The 19,735-nt window shown below is 61.8% G+C and overlaps 1 protein-coding gene across 1 annotated transcript; it reads left to right on the top strand.

The window, feature by feature from the left end:
• Positions 1 to 426: 426 nt before the first annotated feature.
• Positions 427 to 17,641, top strand: LOC309685302 (helicase SRCAP-like; the record flags this gene model as incomplete). The annotated part of the gene is made up of 12 exons (XM_082501092.1): positions 427 to 613; positions 4,264 to 4,449; positions 5,860 to 6,000; positions 7,863 to 8,019; positions 9,906 to 10,021; positions 10,133 to 10,208; positions 11,915 to 12,004; positions 13,094 to 13,189; positions 14,655 to 14,968; positions 15,064 to 15,241; positions 17,240 to 17,376; positions 17,472 to 17,641. Coding segments are annotated over exons 1-12 (1,832 nt in total), but the record flags the coding sequence as incomplete, so codon positions are not given.
• Positions 17,642 to 19,735: the final 2,094 nt, after the last annotated feature.

The following is a 19,735-nucleotide window of genomic DNA, read 5'->3' as shown; positions in this document are numbered from 1 at the left end:
CCCCCCCAAACCTCCTCCCTGACCTCTAATCCCCCCCAAATTCCACCGCTGAACCCCCCCATGACCCCCCCGACTCTCCCCTGACCCCCCATAGCCCCCCCACACCTCCTCCCTGACCCCAATCACCCCCCCAGATCCCCCCACCCCCATACACCCCTGAAACCTCCTCCCTGACCCCCCATAGCCCTCCCAAACCTCCTCCCTGACCCCCATCACCCCTCCAGACCCTCCATAGCCTCCCCAAACCTCCTCCCTGACCCCCCCCAGAACCCCCATAGCCCACCCAAACCTCCTCCCTGACCCCCATCACCCCCCCAAGACCCCCCATAGCCCCCCAAACCTCCTCCCTGACCCCCATCACCCCCCAAATTCCCCCCCTAACCCCCCCCGGCGGTGTTATTGTGTCCCGTCGTCCCCCCCCCCCCAGCTCCCCCCGGCCAGAATGACGGGCAGCAACCCGGTGTCCCCCGCCTCCTCGGGCTCCCCCGGCAGCGTCTCGCCCCCCGCCTCCTCGCCGGCCGGCCCCCCCCGCCCCGATGGCCCCCCCGGCCCCCCGGAGCCCCCCAGCCTCTGGGACAAGACCCACGCCGAGATCGCCGAGCAGGCCAAGCACGTAAGCGCTTGGGGGGAGGAGGGGGGGTGTTACTTGGGGGGCTCAAGCCCATAGCAGCCAGTGGAGAGTCTCAGCTGTTAATATTTGGGGGGCTCAGCCCCATAGCAGCCAGTGGAGAGTCTCAGCTGTTAATATTTGGGGGGCTCAGCCCCATAGCAGCCAGTGGAGAGTCTCAGCTGTTAATATTTGGGGAGGTACTTGGGGGGCTCAGCCCCATAGCAGCCGCTGGAGAGTCTCAGGTGTCCCTCGGAGGGGGTACTTGGGGGGCTCAGCCCCATAGCAGCTGCTGGAGAGTCTCAGCTGTTAATATTTGGGGGGCTCAGCCCCATAGCAGCCAGTGGAGAGTCTCAGCTGTTAATATTTGGGGAGCTCAGCCCCATAGCAGCCAGTGGAGAGTCTCGGGGGTCCTCTGGGGGATTTTGGGGGTCACGTGGGGGGTTTGGGGGACGATTGGGTTTTGCCCAACCCTATATCAGCCGGCGGAGACTCTCCACCGTTTTATAAAACAGCGTTTTGGGGGAATTTCAGGTGATTTTGGGGCTCGGTTGGGGTTGACCCAACTCTATATCAGCCACCGGAGAATCTTTGCGCTTTTATAGAGTGTTTTTTGGGGGGAAATTACGGTGTTTTGGGGGTCGATTGGGGTTGACCCAACCCTATACGAGCCCCTGGAGAATCCCCAACTCGTATAGACCCTTTTTGGGGGGAAATGATGGTGTTTTGGGGGTTGTTTTGGGTTGAATCAACCCTATATCAGCCACCGGAGAATCCCCAACCTTTTATGGACCGTTTTTGGGGGGAAATTATGGTGTTTTGGGGGTTGTTTGGGGTTGGCCCAACCCTATACGAGCCCCTGGAGAACCCCCAACTTTTTATAGAGTGTTTTTTGGGGGGAAATTAGGGTCTTTTGGGGGTGGATTGGGGTTGGCCCAACCCTATACGAGCCCCTGGAGAACCCCCAACTTTTTATAGAGCGTTTTTTGGGGGGAAATGATGGTGTTTTGGGGGTCGATTGGGGTTGGCCCAACCCTATACGAGCAACCGGAGAATCCCCAACTCTTTATAGACTGTTTTTTGAGGGGAAAATAGGGTTTTTTGGGGTTGAGTTGGATTGGCCCAACCCTATACGAGCCCCTGGAGAATCCCCAACTTGTATAGACCCTTTTTGGGGGGAAATGATGGTGTTTTGGGGGTGGATTGGGGTTGGCCCAACCCTATACGAGCCCCTGGAGAACCCCCAACTTTTTATAGACCCTTTTTTGGGGGGAAATTACGGTCTTTTGGGGGTGGATTGGGGTTGGCCCAACCCTATACGAGCCCCTGGAGAACCCCCAACTTTTTATAGACCCTTTTTTGGGGGGAAATGATGGTGTTTTGGGGGTCAATTGGGGTTGGCCCAACCTTATACGAGCAACCGGAGAATCCCCAACTCTTTATAGACTGCTTTTTGGGGAGAAATTAGGGGTTTTTGGGGTTGAGTTGGGTTGGCCCAACCCTATACGAGCCCCTGGAGAACCCCCAACTTTTTATAGGCCGTTTTTTGGGGGGAAATTATGGTCTTTTGGGGTTGGTTGAGGTTGACCCAACCCCGTATCAGCCATTGGAGACTCCATGTTTTTCTAAAGCAGCGTTTTGGGGGAATTTCAGGTGGTTTTGGGGGTTGAGTTGGGTTGGCCCAACCCTATACGAGCCTCTGGAGAACCCCCAACTATTTATAGAGCGTTTTTTGGGAGGAAATTATGGTGTTTTGGGGGTGGATTGGGGTTGGCCCAACCCTATACGAGCCCCTGGAGAACCCCCAACTTTTTATAGAGCGTTTTTTGGGGGGGAAATTAGGGTTTTTTGGGGTCGATTGGGGTTGAACCAACCCTATACGAGCAACCGGAGAATCCCCAACTCTTTATAGACTGCTTTTTGGGGAGAAATTAGGGTGTTTTGGGGGTTGTTTGGGGTTGGCCCAACCCTATATGAGCCCCTGGAGAACCCCCCACCATTTATAGACCCTTTTTTGGGGGGAAATTAGGGTTTTTTGGGGTGGATTGGGGTTGGCCCAACCCTATACGAGCCCCTGGAGAACCCCCAACTTTTTATAGACCTTTTTTTGGGGGGAAATTATGGTCTTTTGGGGGTCGATTGGGGTTGGCCCAACCCTATACGAGCAACTGGAGAATCCCCAACTCTTTATAGACTGTTTTTTGAGGAGAAATTAGGGGTTATTGGGGTTGATTGGGGTTGGCCCAACCCTATACGAGCTCCTGGAGAACCCCCAACTTTTTATAGAGTGTTTTTTGGGGGGAAATTACGGTCTTTTGGGGGTCGGTTGGGGTTGGCCCAACCCTATACGAGCCCCTGGAGAACCCCCCACCATTTATAGACCCTTTTTGGGGGGAAATGATGGTGTTTTGGGGGTCGATTGGGGTTGACCCAACCCTATACGAGCAACCGGAGAATCCCCAACTCTTTATAGACTGCTTTTTGGGGGGAAATTAGGGGTTTTTGGGGTTACGTTGGGTTGGCCCAACCCTATACGGGCCCCTGGAGAATCCCCAACTTTTTATAGGCCGTTTTTTGGGGGGAAATTACGGTCTTTTGGGGGTCGGTTGGGGTTGGCCCAACCCTATACGAGCCCCTGGAGAACCCCCCACCATTTATAGACCCTTTTTTGGGGGGAAATTAGGGTGTTTTGGGGGTCGATTTGGGTTGGCCCAACCCTATACGAGCCCCTGGAGAACCCCCAACTTTTTATAGAGCGTTTTTTGGGGGGAAATGATGGTGTTTTGGGGGTGGATTGGGGTTGGCCCAACCCTATTACGAGCAACCGGAGAATCCCCAACTCTTTATAGACTGCTTTTTGGGGAGAAATTAGGGTGTTTTGGGGGTTGTTTGGGGTTGGCCCAACCCTATACGAGCAACCGGAGAATCCCCAACTCTTTATAGACTGTTTTTTGAGGGGAAATTAGGGGTTTTTGGGGTCGGTTGGGGTTGGCCCAACCCTATACGAGCCCCTGGAGAACCCCCCACCATTTATAGACCCTTTTTGGGGGGGAAACGATGGTGTTTTGGGGGTTGATTGGGGTTGACCCAACCCTATACGAGCCCCTGGAGAACCCCCAACTTTTTATGGGCCGTTTTTGGGGGGAAATTATGGTCTTTTGGGGGTCGATTGGGGTTGGCCCAACCCTATACGAGCAACCGGAGAATCCCCAACTCTTTATAGACTGTTTTTTGAGGGGAAATTAGGGGTTTTTGGGGTCGATTGGGGTTGACCCAACCCTATACGAGCCCCTGGAGAATCCCAACCTTTTATAGAGTGTTTTTTGGGGGGAAATGATGGTGTTTTGGGGATCGATTGGGATTGACCCAACCCTATACGAGCCCCTGGAGAACCCCCCACCATTTATAGACCCTTTTTTGGGGGGAAATTATGGTCCTTTGGGGGTCGATTGGGGTTGACCCAACCCTATACGAGCAACCGGAGAATCCGCAACTCTTTATAGACTGCTTTTTGGGGGGAAATTAGGGTCTTTTGGGGGTCGATTGGGATTGACCCAACCCTATACGAGCCCCTGGAGAACCTCGGGGGGGGGGGGGGGGGGGGGGGGGGGGGGCGGTTTGGGGGCTGACCCCCCCCCCCCTGCCCTGCCCCACAGGAGGCGGAGGTGGAGCACCGGGTGGCGGAGATGAAGCGCGAAGGCTTCTGGTCCTTACGCCGCTTGCCCAAAGTGCCGGAGCCGGCTCGCCCCAAGGTCCACTGGGACTACCTCTGCGAGGAGATGCAGTGGTTGGCCGCCGACTTCGCCCAGGAACGACGCTGGAAGAGGGGCGTCGCCCGCAAGGTGAGGGCCCCGCCCGCCGGCGCGCGGGGTGTGTGTGGGGGGGAATCGGCCAGTGGGGGAAGGCTCAACCCCGTAGTAGCTCCCGGAGAACCTCTGGTGGTATCTCAAGGGGGGTTTGGGGGAGCTTTGGTGGAGGTTCAGCTCTTTGGTGGTATCTCAGGGGGGTTTGGAGGAGCTTCAGTAGAGGTTCAACCCTTTGGTGGCATCTCAGGGGGGGGTTGGAGGATCATCTGTGGAGCTTCAGCCCTTTGGTGGCATCTCAGGGGGGTTTGGAGGAGGTTCCCGGGAGGTTCAAACCCACTGGAAAACCTCTGGTGGCATCTCCGGGGGGGTTTGGGGGAGCTTTGGTGGAGGTTCAGCTCTTTGGTGGCATCTCAGGGGGGGTTGGAGGAGGTTCCACCCCCTGGAGGGATCTCTAGGGGGTTTGGAGGAGCTTCAGTAGAGGTTCAACTCTTTGGTGGCATCTCAGGGGGGTTTGAAGGACCTTTGGTGGAGCTTCAACCCTTTGGTGGCATCTCAGGGGGGTTTGGAGGCCCTTCAGGAGAGCTTCAACCCTTTGGTGGCATCTTGGGGGGGTTTGGAGGAGCTTCACGGGAGGTTCAAACCCCCTGGAGAACCTCTGGTGGCATCTCCGGGGGGGTTTGGAGGAGGTTCAACTCCCTGGAGAACCTCTGGTGGCATCTCATGTGGCTTTGGAGGACCTTTGGTGGAGCTTCAACCCTTTGGTGGCATCTCAGGGGGGTTTGGAGGCCCTTCAGGAGAGCTTCAACCCTTTGGTGGCATCTCAGGGGGGGTTGGAGGAAGTTCAACCCCCTGGAGAACCTCTGGTGGCATCTCAGGGGGCTTTGGAGGACCTTTGGTGGAGGTTCAATTCTTTGGTGGCATCTCAGGGGGGTTTGGAGGCCCTTCAGGAGAGCTTCAACCCTTTGGTGGCATCTCAGGGGGGTTTGGAGGAGGTTCCCGGGAGGTTCAAACCCACTGGAAAACCTCTGGTGGCATCTCCGGGGGGGTTTGGAGGAGGTTCAACTCCCTGGAGAACCTCTGGTGGCATCTCAGGGGGGTTTGGAGGCCCTTCAGGAGAGCTTCAACCCTTTGGTGGCATCTCAGGGGGGGTTTGGAGGCCCTTCACAAGAGCTTCAACCTTTTGGTGGCATCTCGGGGCTTTGAAGGACCTTTGGTGGAGGTTCAATTCTTTGGTGGCATCTCAGGGGGGTTTGAAGGACCTTTGGTGGAGCTTCAACCCTTTGGTGGCATCTCAGGGGGGTTTGGAGGCCCTTTGGAGGACGCTCCGCCCTCCCCTTACCGGAGCGAAGATGCCGGCGAGCTCGGTTGCCCCCCTGCCCCGCCTTGGTTGCCCCCTGGCCCACCCGTGGGTGTCGTTGTCCTCCCGTCCCCTCCCCTCCCCCGCAGGTGGTGCGGATGGTGATGCGGCACCACGAGGAGCAGCGGCAGAAGGAGGAACGGGCCAAGCGGGAGGAACAGGCCAAGCTGCGCCGGGTGGCCGCCGCCATCGCCAAGGAGGTCAAACAGTTCTGGAGCAACGTGGAGAAGGTGAGGACCACCCCACCGCCTGGGAAGTGGGGGGGGGGGGGGAGCGGGCCACCGGTGGCCACCGGGGCTTCCCAGGTGGCTTTTGGGGTTCGCCAAGGTTCTTGGAGGTGTTGCTTTGGGTGGGGAGGAAGTGGGGGGCTGTTGGTGATCCTTGGTGGCCATTGGTGAGTCGTGGTGGCCGTTGGGTGAGCCGTGGTGGTCGTTGATGACCCGTGGTGGCCTTTGGTGACCTGTAGTGACCATTGGTGACCCGTGGTGGCCGTTGGGTGACCCGTGGTGGCCGTTGGGTGACCTGTGGTGGCCGTTGGTGACCTGTGGTGGCCGTTGGTGACCTGTAGTGGCCGTTGGGTGACCTTGGGTGGCCATTGGTGACCCATGGTGGCCATTGGGTGATGCATGGTGGCCGTTGGGTGACCTTGGGTGGCCATTGGTGACCTGTGGTGGCCGTTGGTGACCTGTGGTGGCCATTGGTGACCTGTGGTGGCTGTTGATGACCCGTGGTGGCCATTGGGTGATGCATGGTGGCCGTTGGGTGACCTTGGGTGGCCATTGGCGAGCCGTGGTGGCCGTTGGGTGAGCCGTGGTGGTCGTTGATGACCCGTGGTGGCCGTTGGGTGACCCGTGGTGGCCGTTGGTGACCCGTGGTGGCCGTTGGTGACCCGTGGTGGCCGTTGGTGACCCGTGGTGGCCTTTGGTGAGCTGTAGGGGCCATTGATGACCCGTGGTGGCCGTTGGGTGATGCATGGTGGCCGTTGGGTGACCTTGGGTGGCCATTGGTGAGCCGTGGTGGCCGTTGGGTGATGCATGGTGGCCGTTGGGTGACCCGTGGTGACCTTGGGTGGCCGTTGGGTGACCCGTGGTGGCCGTTGGGTGACCCGTGGTGGCCGTTGGTGACCCGTGGTGGCTGTTGCGTGGCTGCTGCTGACCTTTGGTGGACGTTGGATGGCTTTTCATGACCCGTGGTGGCTGTTGGGTGACTTTAGGTGGCCATTGATGACCCGTGGTGGCCATTGATGAGCCGTGGTGGCCTTTGGGTGACCTTAGGTGGCCATTGGGGGAGCCATGGTGGCCATTGGTGACCCATGGTGGCCGTTGGGTGGCTGCTGCTGAGCTTTGGTGGCCATTGGATGGCTTTTCATGACCCATGGTGGCCATTGGGTTACCCGTGGTGGCCGTTGGTGACCCGTGGTGGCTGTTGATGAGCTGTGGCGGCCGTGGGGTGACTTTGGGTGGCCGTTGATGAGCCGTGGTGGCCGTTGGTGACCCGTGGTGACCGTTGGGTGACCTTGAGTGGCCATCGGTGACCCGTGGTGGCCGTTGGTGACCCGTGGTGACCGTTGGGTGACCCGTGGTGGCCGTTGGGTGACCCGTGGTGGCCGTTGGGTGACCCGTGGTGGCTGTTGGGTGACTTTGGGTGGCCATTGATGACCCGTGGTGGCCATTGATGACCCGTGGTGGCCGTTGATGACCCGTGGTGGCCATTGATGACCCGTGGTGGCCGTTGATGACCCGTGGTGGCCGTTGATGACCCGTGGTGGCCGTTGGGTGACCCGTGGTGGCCATTGGGTGACTTTGGGTGGCCATCAGTGACCCGTGGTGGCCGTTGATGAGCTGTGGTGGCCGTTGGGTGACCCGTGATGGCCGTTGGGTGACTTTGGGTGGCCATCGCTGACCCGTGGTGGCCGTTGATGACCCGTGATGGCCGTTGGGTGACCCGTGATGGCCGTTGGGTGACTTTGGGTGGCCATCGGTGACCCGTGGTGGCCGTTGATGACCCGTGGTGGCCGTTGGGTGACTTTGGGTGGCCGTTGGGTGACTTTGGGTGGCCATCGGTGACCCGTGGTGGCCCGGGGCCGGCGCAGGTGGTGCAGTTCAAGCAGCAGTCCCGCCTGGAGGAGAAGCGGAAGAAGGCCCTGGACCTGCAGTTGGACTTCATCGTGGGGCAGACGGAGAAGTATTCGGATCTCCTGAGCCGCAGCCTCAACGCCCCCCGGCGGGGCCCCCCCCGGCCCCCCCCCGGTGGGTGACACCGCCCCGCGGACGGGGGGACACGGGGACACAGGAGGGTGGGGGGTGGGGACATGGGGACACTGGAGAGGGAGATGGGGACGCTGGGAGGGGGACGTGGGGACACTGTGGGGGGGACAGGAGGGGACATGGCACATCCGGGGGGGGGTGGGGACACTGGGGAGGGGGACAGGGACACTTGGGGACACTGAGGGGGGACATGGGGACATGGGGGGGGGGACATGGGGACACTGGGGGAGGGGGGGACATGGGGACACCCGGGGGTGGAGGGGGACGGGGACACTTGGGGACACTGGTGGAGATGGGGACACTGTGGGGAGGACACTGGGGAGGGGGATGGGGGGACAGGAGGGGACATGGCACACCCAGGTGGGGGTGGGGACACTGGGGAGGGGGACGGGGACACTTGGGGACACTGGGGGGGACATGGGGACACTGGGGAGGGGGATGGGGACATGGGGGGGGACATGGGGACACTGGGGGAGGGGGGGACATGGGGGCACACAGGGGTGGTGGGGGCACTGGGGAGGGGACACGGGGACACTGGGGAGGGGGACAGGGACACTTGGGGACACTGAGGAGGGACATGGGGACACCCGGGGGTGGTGGGGACACTGGGGAGGGGAATGGGGACACTGTGGGGGGGACATAGGGGGACAGGAGGGGACATGGGGACACCCGGGGGGGGTGGGGACAGTGGGGAGGGTGACAAGGACACTTGGGGACATTGGGCAGGGGGATGGGGACACTGGGGGGGGGACATGGGGGGACAGGAGGGGACATGGCACACCCAGGGGTGGTGGGGACACTGGGGAGGGGGATGGGGACATTGGGGAGGGTGACAAGGACAGTTGGGGACACTGGGGAGAGCGATGGGGACACTGGGGGGGACATGGGGACACCTGGGGGTGGTGGGGACACTGGGGAGGGTGACGGGGACACTGGGGAGGGGGATGGGGACATGGGGGGGGACATGGGGACACTGGGGGAGGGGGGGACACGGGGGCACCCAGGGGTGTGGGGGGGGCACTGGGGAGGGGGACGGGGACACTGTGGTGGGGACATGGGGACACCCAGGGGTGGTGGGGACACTGGAGAGGGGGATGGGGACACTTGGGGACACTGGTGGAGATGGGGACACTGTGGGGGGGACACTGGGGAGGGGGATGGGGGGACAGGAGTGGACATGGCACACCCAGGTGGGGGTGGGGACACTGGGGAGGGTGACAGGGACACTTGGGGACACTGGGGAGGGGGATGGGGACACTGTGGGTGGACATGGGGACACAGAAGGGGACATGGGGACATCCAGGGGTGGGGGGGGACAACACTGGGGAGGGTGGCAAGGACATTTGGGGACACTGGGGAGAGCAATGGGGACACTGGGGGGGACATGGGGACACCCGGGGGTGGAGGGGGAACATTGGGGAGGGGGACGGGGACACTGGGGAGGGGGATGGGGGGACAGGAGGGGACATGGCACACCCAGGTGGGGGTGGGGACACTGGGGAGGGGGGTGGGGACACTGTGGGGGGGACATGGGGGGACAGGAGGAGACATGGCACACCCGGGGGTGGTGGGGACACTGGGGAGGGGGATGGGGACATTGGGGAGGGTGACAAGGACAGTTGGGGATACTGGGGAGAGCGATGGGGACACTGGGGGGGACATGGGGACACCCGAAGGTGTTGGGGATACTGGGGAGGGGGACGGGGACATTGTGGTGGGGACATGGGGACACCCGGAGGTGTTGGGGACACTGGGGAGGGGGATGGGGGGGACGGACATGGGGACACTGGGGGAGATGGGGACATTGGGGAGGTGACACAGGGCCACCCATGGGTGCTGACCCCCCCCCACCCCCTTCCCCACCGCAGACGGGGACGTGGCACCACCGGAGGAGGACGTCACCGCCTGTCCCCCCCCCCAAGAGGGGCGGCGGCGGGAGGGGGAGGTGCCCCTGGAGGAGCTGCTGGGCTCCCTCCCCCCCCAGGTACCCCCCCTTCCCCCCCCCGGCCTCGGGGACACCCCCGTCACCCCCCCCCCCCCGTCCCCCGTTGTCACCCCCGTTGTCACCCCCGTTGTCACCCGGCTGTCACCGCAGGCGCTGCTGCGGAGGAACAAGCGGCCCTGGGAACCCCGCGAGGAGGATGAGGAGTTCGCTGCCGAGGAGGAGGAAGGTGAGGGCGGGGCAGGGGCGGGGGGGGGGGGTGTGACGGGTGACAGAGGGGGTGACGAGTGCCACCCGGGGATGTGGCACCCGTTTAAGGGGGGAATGTCACCCGTTTAGGGGGGGGCTGGCACCCATTCTTGGCCTCTCGTCAGCCGTTTGGGGGAGTTTGTCACCTGGTTTGGGGGTCCGTCACCCATTTAGGGGGGGCTGTCACCCGTCCTTGGGGGCTGTCACCCAGTTTGGGGGGCTGTCACCCATCCGTGGTGGCTCTCAGCCATCCCCAGGGCTCTGTCACCCATTTTTGGGGTCTGTCACCCGTCTTTGGGGTGTGTCACCCATTTAGGGGGGAATGTCACCCGTTCTTGGGGTCTGTCACCCATTTAGGGGGGAATATCACTCATCCTTGGCGTTTGTCACCCATTTAGGGGGGTCTGTCACCCATCCGTGGTGGCTCTCAGCCATCCCCAGGGCTCTGTCACCCATTTTTGGGGGCTGTCACCCAATTGCGGGGGTCTGTCACCCATTTAGGGGGGGCTGTCACCCATTTTGGGGGGCTGTCACCCAACTGCGGGGCTCTGTCACCCATCCTTGGGGTCTGTCACCCATTTAGGGGGGCTGTCACCTATCCGTGGTGGCTCTCAGCCATCCCCAGAGCTCTGTCACCCGTTCTTGGGGTCTGTCACCCATTTAGGGGGGTCTGTTACCCATTTAGGGGGGCTGTCACCCATCCGTGGTGGCTGTCAGCCATCCCCAGGGCTCTGTCACCTATTTTAGGGGGCTGTCACCCAATTGCGGGGCTCTATCGCCCGTCCTTGGGGTCTGTCACCCATTTAGGGGGGAATATCACCCATTCTTGGAGTCTGTCACCCATTTTTGGGGGCTGTCATCCGTCCTTAGGCTCTGTCACCCATTTGGGGGGGCTGTCACCCATTTAGAAGGTCTGTCACCCGATTGTGGGGTTCTGTCCCCCATTTAGGGGGGAATGTCACCTATTCTTGGGGTCTGTCACCCGTCTTGGGGCTCTGTCACCCAATTGTGGGGGGCTGTCACCCATTTAGGGGGGAATGTCACCTATTCTTGGAGTCTGTCACCCGTCTTGGGCTCTGTCACCCATTTAGGGGGCTCTGTGACCCATTTAGAAGGTCTGTCACCCATTTAGGGGGCTCTGTCACCCAATTGTGGGGGGCTGTCACCCATTTAGGGGTCTCTGTCACCCGTCTTGGGGCTCTGTCACCCAATTGTGGGGGGCTGTCACCCATTTAGGGGGGAATGTCACCTATTCTTGGAGTCTGTCACCCGTCTTGGGGTCTGTCACCCATTTAGGGGGCTCTGTCACCCATTTAGAAGGTCTGTCACCCATTTAGGGGGGAATGTCACCTGTCCTTGGGGTCTGTCACCCATTTAGGGGGCTCTGTCACCCAATTAGGGGGGGGCTGTCACCCATTTAGAAGGTCTGTCACCCGATCGCGGGCGTCTGTCACCCTTTTCTGGGCCTCTGTCACCCACGACGTGGCTGTTGTCACCCGTCCCTGCACCGCTGTCACCCGTTGGGGACCTCTGTCCCCCCTCCCCTCCTCTCCTTCATCCCCGGGGGGGGGGGGGGGGGGCCGATGTCACCCCGCTGGGGCTGACGTCACCGCTGGGTGGGGCCGATGTCACCCCCCCCCCCCCCCGGGCGCGATGTCACCCCGCCGGGGACGGTGTCACCCGCAGGCGAGGACGAGGAGGAGACGATCGCGGCGCAGGAGCGGTTGGAGGGTGACGTCGACCACAAGCAGGAGCTGGACGATCTGGCCCGCGAGGGTACGCCCCCAGCACCCATGGGTGCTCCCCACCACCCCCGGGGGTCCCCCAGCACCCACGGGGGTCCCCCTGAACCTGTGGGTGTCCCCAAGCACCCATGGGTGTCCCCACCATGATCCCCAGCACCCATGGGTGCTCCCCACCACCCACGTGTCCCCCAACACCACAGGGGTCCCCCAGCACCCACGGGTGCTCCTCACCACCCACGTGTCCCCCACCACCTTCAGGTGTTCCCCTGAACCTGTGGGTGTCCCCAAGCACCCATGGGTGTCCTGTCGCCTCAAGCACCCATGGGTGCCCCCAACATGCTCCCCACCACCCATGGGTGTCCTCCACAACCATGGGTGCTCCTCACCACCCACGTGTCCCCCACCACCTCCAAGGTGTTCCCCTGAACCTGTGGGTGTCCGCAAGCACCCATGGGTGTCCTGTCCCCTTAAGCACCCACGGGTGCCCCTAAACATGAGTCCTCAGCACCCATGGGTGCTCCCCACCACCCACGTGTCCCCCAACACCCACGGGTGTCCCCCTGAACCTGTGGGTGTCCCCAGGCGCCCACGGGTGTCCTGTCCCCTCAAGCACCCATGGGTGCCCCCAACATGATCCCCACCACCCATGGGTGCTCTCACCACCCATGGGTGTCCTCCACAACCATGGGTGCTCTCCACCACCCACGTGTCCCCCAACACCCACAGGGGTCCCCCAGCACCCATGGGTGCTCCTCACCACCCACATGTCCCCCAACCCTCACGGGTGTCCCTCTGAACCTGTGGGTGTCCCCAAGCGCCCATGGGTGTCCTGTCCCCTCCAGCACCCATGGGTGCCCCCACCATGAGTTCCCACCACCCACGGGTGTGCCGGGACACGCCTGTTAGGACACGGGGACACGCGTGTGCGGGAACACGGGGGGACACACACATGCCGGGGCGTGGGGAGGCGTGTGCGGGGACGCCGGGACACGCGTGTGTGAGCACGTGCGACACATACACACGTGTAGGGGGATGGGGCCGCCCACCCCCCCACCCCGCGTGTGCCAAGCGTGTGCCAAGCGTGTGCTAAGCGTGTGCTAAGCGTGTGCGTGTCCCGCAGGGGCGCTGCCCATGGAGGAGCTGCTGCAGCAGTACGCCGGCGCCTTCGCCGACTCCGACTGCGACTCCCCCCCCGGCGCCAGCAGCACCCGCTCAGGTAGGGGCACCCATGGGTGCTGGGGGGGCTATAGGGTCACCCATGGGGGGTATAGGGCCACCCCTGGGGGCTACAGGGCCACCTATGGGGGGTATAGGGTCACCCTGGGTGCTGTAGTGTCACCTATGGGGGCTATAGGGCCACCCCTGGGGGCTATAGGGTCACCTATGGGGGGTATAGGGTCACCCATGGGGGGTATAGGGCCACCCCTGGGTGCTATAGGGTCACCTATGGGAGCCCTAGGGCCATTTCTGGGGGCTATAGGGTCACCTGTGGGGGCTATAGGCTGATCCTGGGGGCTACAGGGTCACCCTTGGGTGTTATAGGGTCACCCCTGGGGGCTATAGGGTCACCCATGGGGGGTATAGGGTCACCCCTGGGTGTTATAGGGCCACCCCTGGGTGCTGTAGTGTCACCCCTGGGGGCTGTAGTGTCACCCCTGGGGGCTATAAGGTCACCCCTGGGGGCTATAGGGTCACCCATGGGGGGTATAGGGTCACCCCTGGGGGCTGTAGGGTCACCTATGGGTGGTGTAAGGCCACCCCTGGGGGCTACAGGGCCACCTATGGGGGGTATAGGGTCACCCTTGGGTGTTATAGGGTCACCCCTGGGTGCTATAGGGTCACCTATGGGAGCCATAGGGCCACCCCTGGGTGCTATAGAGTCACCTGTGGGTGCTATAGGGACTCCTCTGGGTGTTATAGGGTCACCCTGGGGGCTACAGGATCACCTATGGGTGCTATAGAGTCACCTGTGGGGGCTATAGGGCCACTCCTGGGTGCTATAGGGCCCCCTATGGGTGGTGTAAGGCCACCCTTGGGTGCTATAGAGTCACCTGTGGGAGCTATAGGGCCATTTCTGGGTGCTATAGGGTTACCTGTGGGGGCTGTAGGGCCACCCCTGGGTGCTATAGAGTCACCTGTGGGGGCTATAGGGCCACCTCTGGGTGCTATAGGGACTCTTCAGGGTGTTATAGGGTCACCCTGGGGGCTACAGGATCACCTATGGGTGGTGTAAGGCCACCCTGGGGTGCTATAGAGTCACCTGTGGGGGCTATAGGGTCACCTGTGGGGGCTATAGGGCCACCCCTGGGTGCCATAGAGTCACTTGTGGGAGCTATAGGGCCATTTCTGGGTGCTATAGGGTCACCTATGGGTGGTGTAAGGCCACCCTTGGGTGCTATAGAGTCACCTGTGGGAGCTATAGGGCCATTTCTGGGTGCTATAGGGTCACCTGTGGGGGCTGTAGGGCCACCCCTGGGTGCTATAGGGACTCCTCTGGGTGTTATAGGGTCACCCTGGGGGCTACAGGATCACCTATGGGTGCTATAGAGTCACCTGTGGGAGCCATAGGGCCACCCCTGGGTCCTAGAGACCCCTCTTGGGTGCCATAGGGGCACCCATGGGTGCTGCCACCGCCCCCAGCACCCACGCGTCCCCCACCCTCACCCCACCCCCCCCCCCAGACTCACCGGCGGCCGAGAGCGATGATGAGGAGGAGGAGGAAGACGACGATGAGGAGGAAGACGAGGAAGACGAGGAGGAGGACGAGGAGGAAGAAGAAGAGGAGGAAGAAGAGGAGGAAGAGGAGATGGAGGCGGGTGCACCCGCCCCCGAGGACCCTTCCCCACCCCCCGGCACCCAAGAGCACCCGGGGGGACCCCCGCCGGCCGCCTCCCCTCCCCCCACCGCCGCCCCCACCCCGAAGAAGGAGATCACCGACATCGCCGCCGCCGCCGAGAGCCTCCAACCCAAGGGCTACACCTTGGCCACCACCCAGGTAAAACCCCGCCCTCCCCCAGCACCCATGGGTGCTACGGGGGAAGAGGGTTCGCCCACCTTCGCCTCCCCCTCCCCTTTTTTTTTTTTTTGTAGGTGAAGACGCCCATCCCCCACCTGCTGCGGGGCACCCTCCGGGAGTACCAACACATCGGTTTGGACTGGTTGGTCACCATGTACGAGAAGAAACTCAACGGGATCTTGGCCGACGAGATGGGTTTGGGCAAGACCATCCAGACCATCTCCCTCCTGGCCCACCTCGCCTGCGAGAAGGGTGAGGGGTGACCCCCCCCCACCCACCCAACCCCGGGGCCTGGGGGAGGTGCTCGACGTCTCGGCTGGGAGCTTCTTGGGCGCCTTTGGGTGCTGTGGGGTTGTTGTAGACTCTGTAGGACCCATCTCGGGTCTCCTTGGGTGCTGGGGGGTCTTCGTAGGGTCTGTAGGACCCATCTAAGGTCTCCTTGGGTGCTGTGGGGTTGTTGTAGACTCTGTAGGATCCATCTCGGGTCTCTTTGGGTGCCTTTGGGTGCTGCGGGGTCTCTGTAGGGTCTGTAGGACCCATCTTGGGTCTCCTTCGGTGCTGTGGGGTTGTTGTAGGGTCTGTAGGACCCCTCTAAGGTCTTCTTGGGTGCTGTGGGGTTGTTGTAGACTCTGTAGGACCCATCTCGGGTCTCCTTGGGTGCTGCGGGGTCTTCGTAGGGTCTGTAGGACCCATCTAAGGTCTCCTTGGGTGCTGTGGGGTTGTTGTAGACTCTGTAGGATCCATCTCGGGTCTCTTTGGGTGCCTTTGGGTGCTGCGGGGTCTCTGTAGGGTCTGTAGGACCCATCTTGGGTCTCCTTCGGTGCTGTGGGGTTGTTGTAGGGTCTGTAGGACCCCTCTAAGGTCTTCTTGGGTGCTGTGGGGTTGTTGTAGACTCTGTAGGACCCATCTCGGGTCTCCTTGGGTGCTGCGGGGTCTTCGTAGGGTCTGTAGGACCCATCTAAGGTCTCCTTGGGTGCTGTGGGGTTGTTGTAGACTCTGTAGGACCCATCTCGGGTCTCCTTGGGTGCTGCGGGGTCTTCGTAGGGTCTGTAGGACCCCTCTAAGGTCTCCTTGGGTGCTGTGGGGTTGTTGTAGGGTTTCTAGGACCCATCTCGGGTCTCCTTGGGTTCCTTTGGGTGCTGCAGGGTCTTCATAGGGCTTGTAGGACCCATCTAAGGTCTCCTTGGGTGCTGTGGGGTTGTTGTAGACTCTGTAGGACCCATCTCGGGTCTCCTTGGGTTCCTTTGGGTGCTGCGGGGTCTTCGTAGGGCTTGTAGGCCCCATCTAAGGTCTCCTTGGGTGCTGTGGGGTCTTCATAGGGTCTGTAGGACCCCTCTAAGGTCTTCTTGGGTGCTGTGGGGTTGTTGTAGGGTTTGTAGGACCCATCTCGGGTCTCCTTGGGCGCCTTTGGGTGCTGCGGGGTCTTCGTAGGGTCTGTAGGACCCCTCTAAGGTCTCCTTGGGTGCTGTGGGGTCATTGTAGACTCTGTAGGACCCATCTGAGGTCTCCTTGGGCACCTTTGGGTGCTGCAGAGTCTTTGTAGGGTCTGTAGGACCTATCTAAGGTCTCCTTGGGTTCCTTTGGGTGCTGTGGGGTCTTTGTAGGATCTGTAGATCTCCATTGGTTTCCTGAGCACCCACATGTCCCATGGGCTCCTTGTGGGATCTGTAGGTGTCCATGGGCTCCCCTGAGCACCCATGGGTGCTGTGGGCTCCTGATAGGGGCGCTAAGTTCTCATGGTGACCCCAAGACCTGTAGGCTCCTTGTGGGATCTGTAGATCTTCACGGGTTTCCTGAGCACCCACGTGTCCTGTAGGCTCCTTTTGGCATCTGTAGGTGCCCATGGGCTCCCCTGAGCACCCATGGGTGCTGTGGGCTCCTGATAGGGCCGCTAAGTTCTCATGGTGACCCCAAGACATGTAGACTCCTTGTGGGATCTGTAGGTCCCCATGGGTTTCCTGAGCACCCACGTGTCCCGTAGGCTCCTTGTGGGATCTGTAGGTGCCCATGGGCTCCCCTGAGCACCCATGGGTGCTGTGGGCTCCTGATAGGGCCGCTAAGTTCTCATGGTGACCCCAAGACCTGTAGGCTCCTTGTGGGATCTGTAGGTCTCCACGGATTTCCTGAGCACCCACGTGTCCCATGGGCTCCTTGTGGGATCTGTAGGTGCCCATGGGTTCCCCTGAGCACCCATGGGTGCCACCCCTCTCCCTGCCTCCTCCCAACGCCGCCCCTCCCCCCTCCCCGCAGGCAGCTGGGGCCCCCACCTCATCATCGTGCCCACCAGCGTGATGCTCAACTGGGAGATGGAGCTGAAGCGCTGGTGCCCCAGTTTCAAGATCCTCACCTACTACGGGGCGCAGAAGGAACGCCGGCTGAAGCGGCAGGTGAACCCCGACCTGGTGGGATGGGGGGGGGGGGGGTCCCGTTGATACCCCCCCCCACCCTCCCCCCTGACCTTTTTTGGGGTGTCCCCACCCAGGGTTGGACCAAACCCAACGCCTTCCACGTCTGCATCACCTCCTACAAGCTGGTCCTGCAGGACCACCAGGCTTTCCGCCGCAAGAACTGGAAGTACCTCATCCTGGACGAGGCCCAGAACATCAAGAACTTCAAGTCTCAACGGTGGCAGTCGCTCCTCAACTTCAACAGGTGCGGGGGGAGCACCCATGGGTGCTGGAGGACAACCCGAGGAGGTTGGGGGACACCTCAGGGTGCTTGGGAAGCCGGGTGTGGTGGCATCAGCCTGGGGTGTGGAGATGGTGGGGATCTCTGGGGAGGGACATTGGAGCATCCTTGAGATGTTGGGGCGCCCTGGGGATGTTGGGGGCACCCTGAGGGGCACCCATGGGTGCTGGAGGACACCTCAAGGGGGCTGTGGGACACCTCGGGGTGATCTGAAGGCGGGTGAGATGGCGCTTGGCCCGAGGTGGGGAGGTGGTGGGGATCTCTGGGGACGTTGGAGCATCCTTGAGATGTTGGGGCACCCTGAGGATGTTGGGGGCACCCTGAGGGGCACCCATGGGTGCTGGAGGACACCTCAAGGGGGCTGTGGGACACCTCGGGGTGATCTGAAGGCGGGTGAGATGGCGCTTGGCCCGAGGTGGGGAGGTGGTGGGGATCTCTGGGGACGTTGGAGCATCCTTGAGATGTTGGGGCACCCTGGGGATGTTGGGGGCACCCTGAGGGGCACCCATGGGTGCTGGAGGACACCTCAAGGGGGTTGTGGGACACCTCAGGGTGTTCGGGAAGCCGGGTGTGGTGGCATCAGCCTGGGGTGTGGAGATGGTGGGGATCTCTGGGGACGTTGGAGCATCCTTGAGATGTTTGGGCACCCGGAGGATGTTGGCGGCACCCTGAGGATGTTGGGAGCACCCATGGGTGCTGGGGGACACCTCGGGGTGCTCGGGAAGCCGGGTGTGGTGGCATCAGCCTGGGGTGTGGAGATGGTGGGGATCTCTGGGGAGGGACGTTGGAGCATCCTTGAGATGTTGGGGCACCCGGAGGATGTTGGGGGCACCCTGAGGATGTTGGGAGCACCCATGGGTGCTGGAGGACACCTCAAGGGGGCTGTGGGACACCTCGGGGTGATCGGGAAGGCGGGTGAGATGGCGCTTGGCCCGAGGTGGGGAGGTGGTGGGGATCTCTGGGGACGTTGGAGCATCCTTGAGATGTTGGGGCACCCTGGGGATGTTGGGGGCACCCTGAGGGGCACCCATGGGTCCTCTCTACCTCATCAGGAGCACCCATGGGTGCTCTTTACTCCCCTGGTGGCACCCATAGGTGCTCTGTATCCCCCTGGTGACCCCCATAGGTGCTCTGTAACCCTTCTGGGTCCTCTGTAACCCTGTGGTGGCACCCATAGGTGCTCTATACCCCCCTGGTGCCACCCATGGGTGCTCTGTAACCCTTCTGGGTGCTCTATACCCCCCTGGTGGCACCCATAGGTGCTCTATACCCCCCTGGTGCCACCCATAGGTGCTCTGTACCCCCCTGGTGACCCCCATAGGTGCTCTGTAACCCTTCTGGGTCCTCTGTAACTCCATGGTGGCACCCATGGGTGCTCTATACCCCCCTGGTGACCCCCATAGGTGCTCTATACCCCCCGGTGCCACCCATAGGTGCTCTGTTAACCTTCTGGATCCTCTGTAACCCCGTGGTGGCACCCATAGGTGCTCTGTACCCCCCTGGTGCCACCCATGGGTGCTCTATACCCCCCTGGTGACACCCATAGGTGCTCTGTAACCCTTCTGGGTGCTCTATACCCCCCTGGTGACACCCATGGGTGCTCTGTAACCCTTCTGGGTGCTCTCTACCCCCCTGGTGGCACCCAGGGTCCTCTGTAGCCCATCAGGAGCACCCATGGGTGCTCTGTACCCCTTCTGGGTGCTCTGTACCCCCCTGGTGACACCCATAGGTGCTCTGTAACCCTTCTGGGTCCTCTGTAACCCCATGGTGACACCCATAGGTGCTCTGTAACCCTTCTGGGTCCTCTGTAACCCCATGGTGGCACCCATAGGTGCTCTGTAACCCCGTGGTGCCACCCATAGGTGCTCTGTAACCCTTCTGGGTCCTCTGTAACCCCGTGGTGGCACCCATAGGTGCTCTGTAACCCTTCTGGGTGCTCTCTACCCCCCTGGTGCCACCCATGGGTGCTCTATACCCCCCCGGGGCGGTGGCACCCATAGGCGCACCGGGGCTGCCCCCCTCCCTCATCCCATCCTCACCCCATCCCCCACCATCACC

This window comes from Vanellus vanellus, assembly GCF_965231255.1.
Source record: "Vanellus vanellus genome assembly, contig: HAP1_SCAFFOLD_1950, whole genome shotgun sequence".
In the NCBI taxonomy this organism is placed as follows: Eukaryota; Metazoa; Chordata; class Aves; order Charadriiformes; family Charadriidae; genus Vanellus; species Vanellus vanellus.
This window is presented reverse-complemented; position numbering and strand designations above follow the sequence as displayed.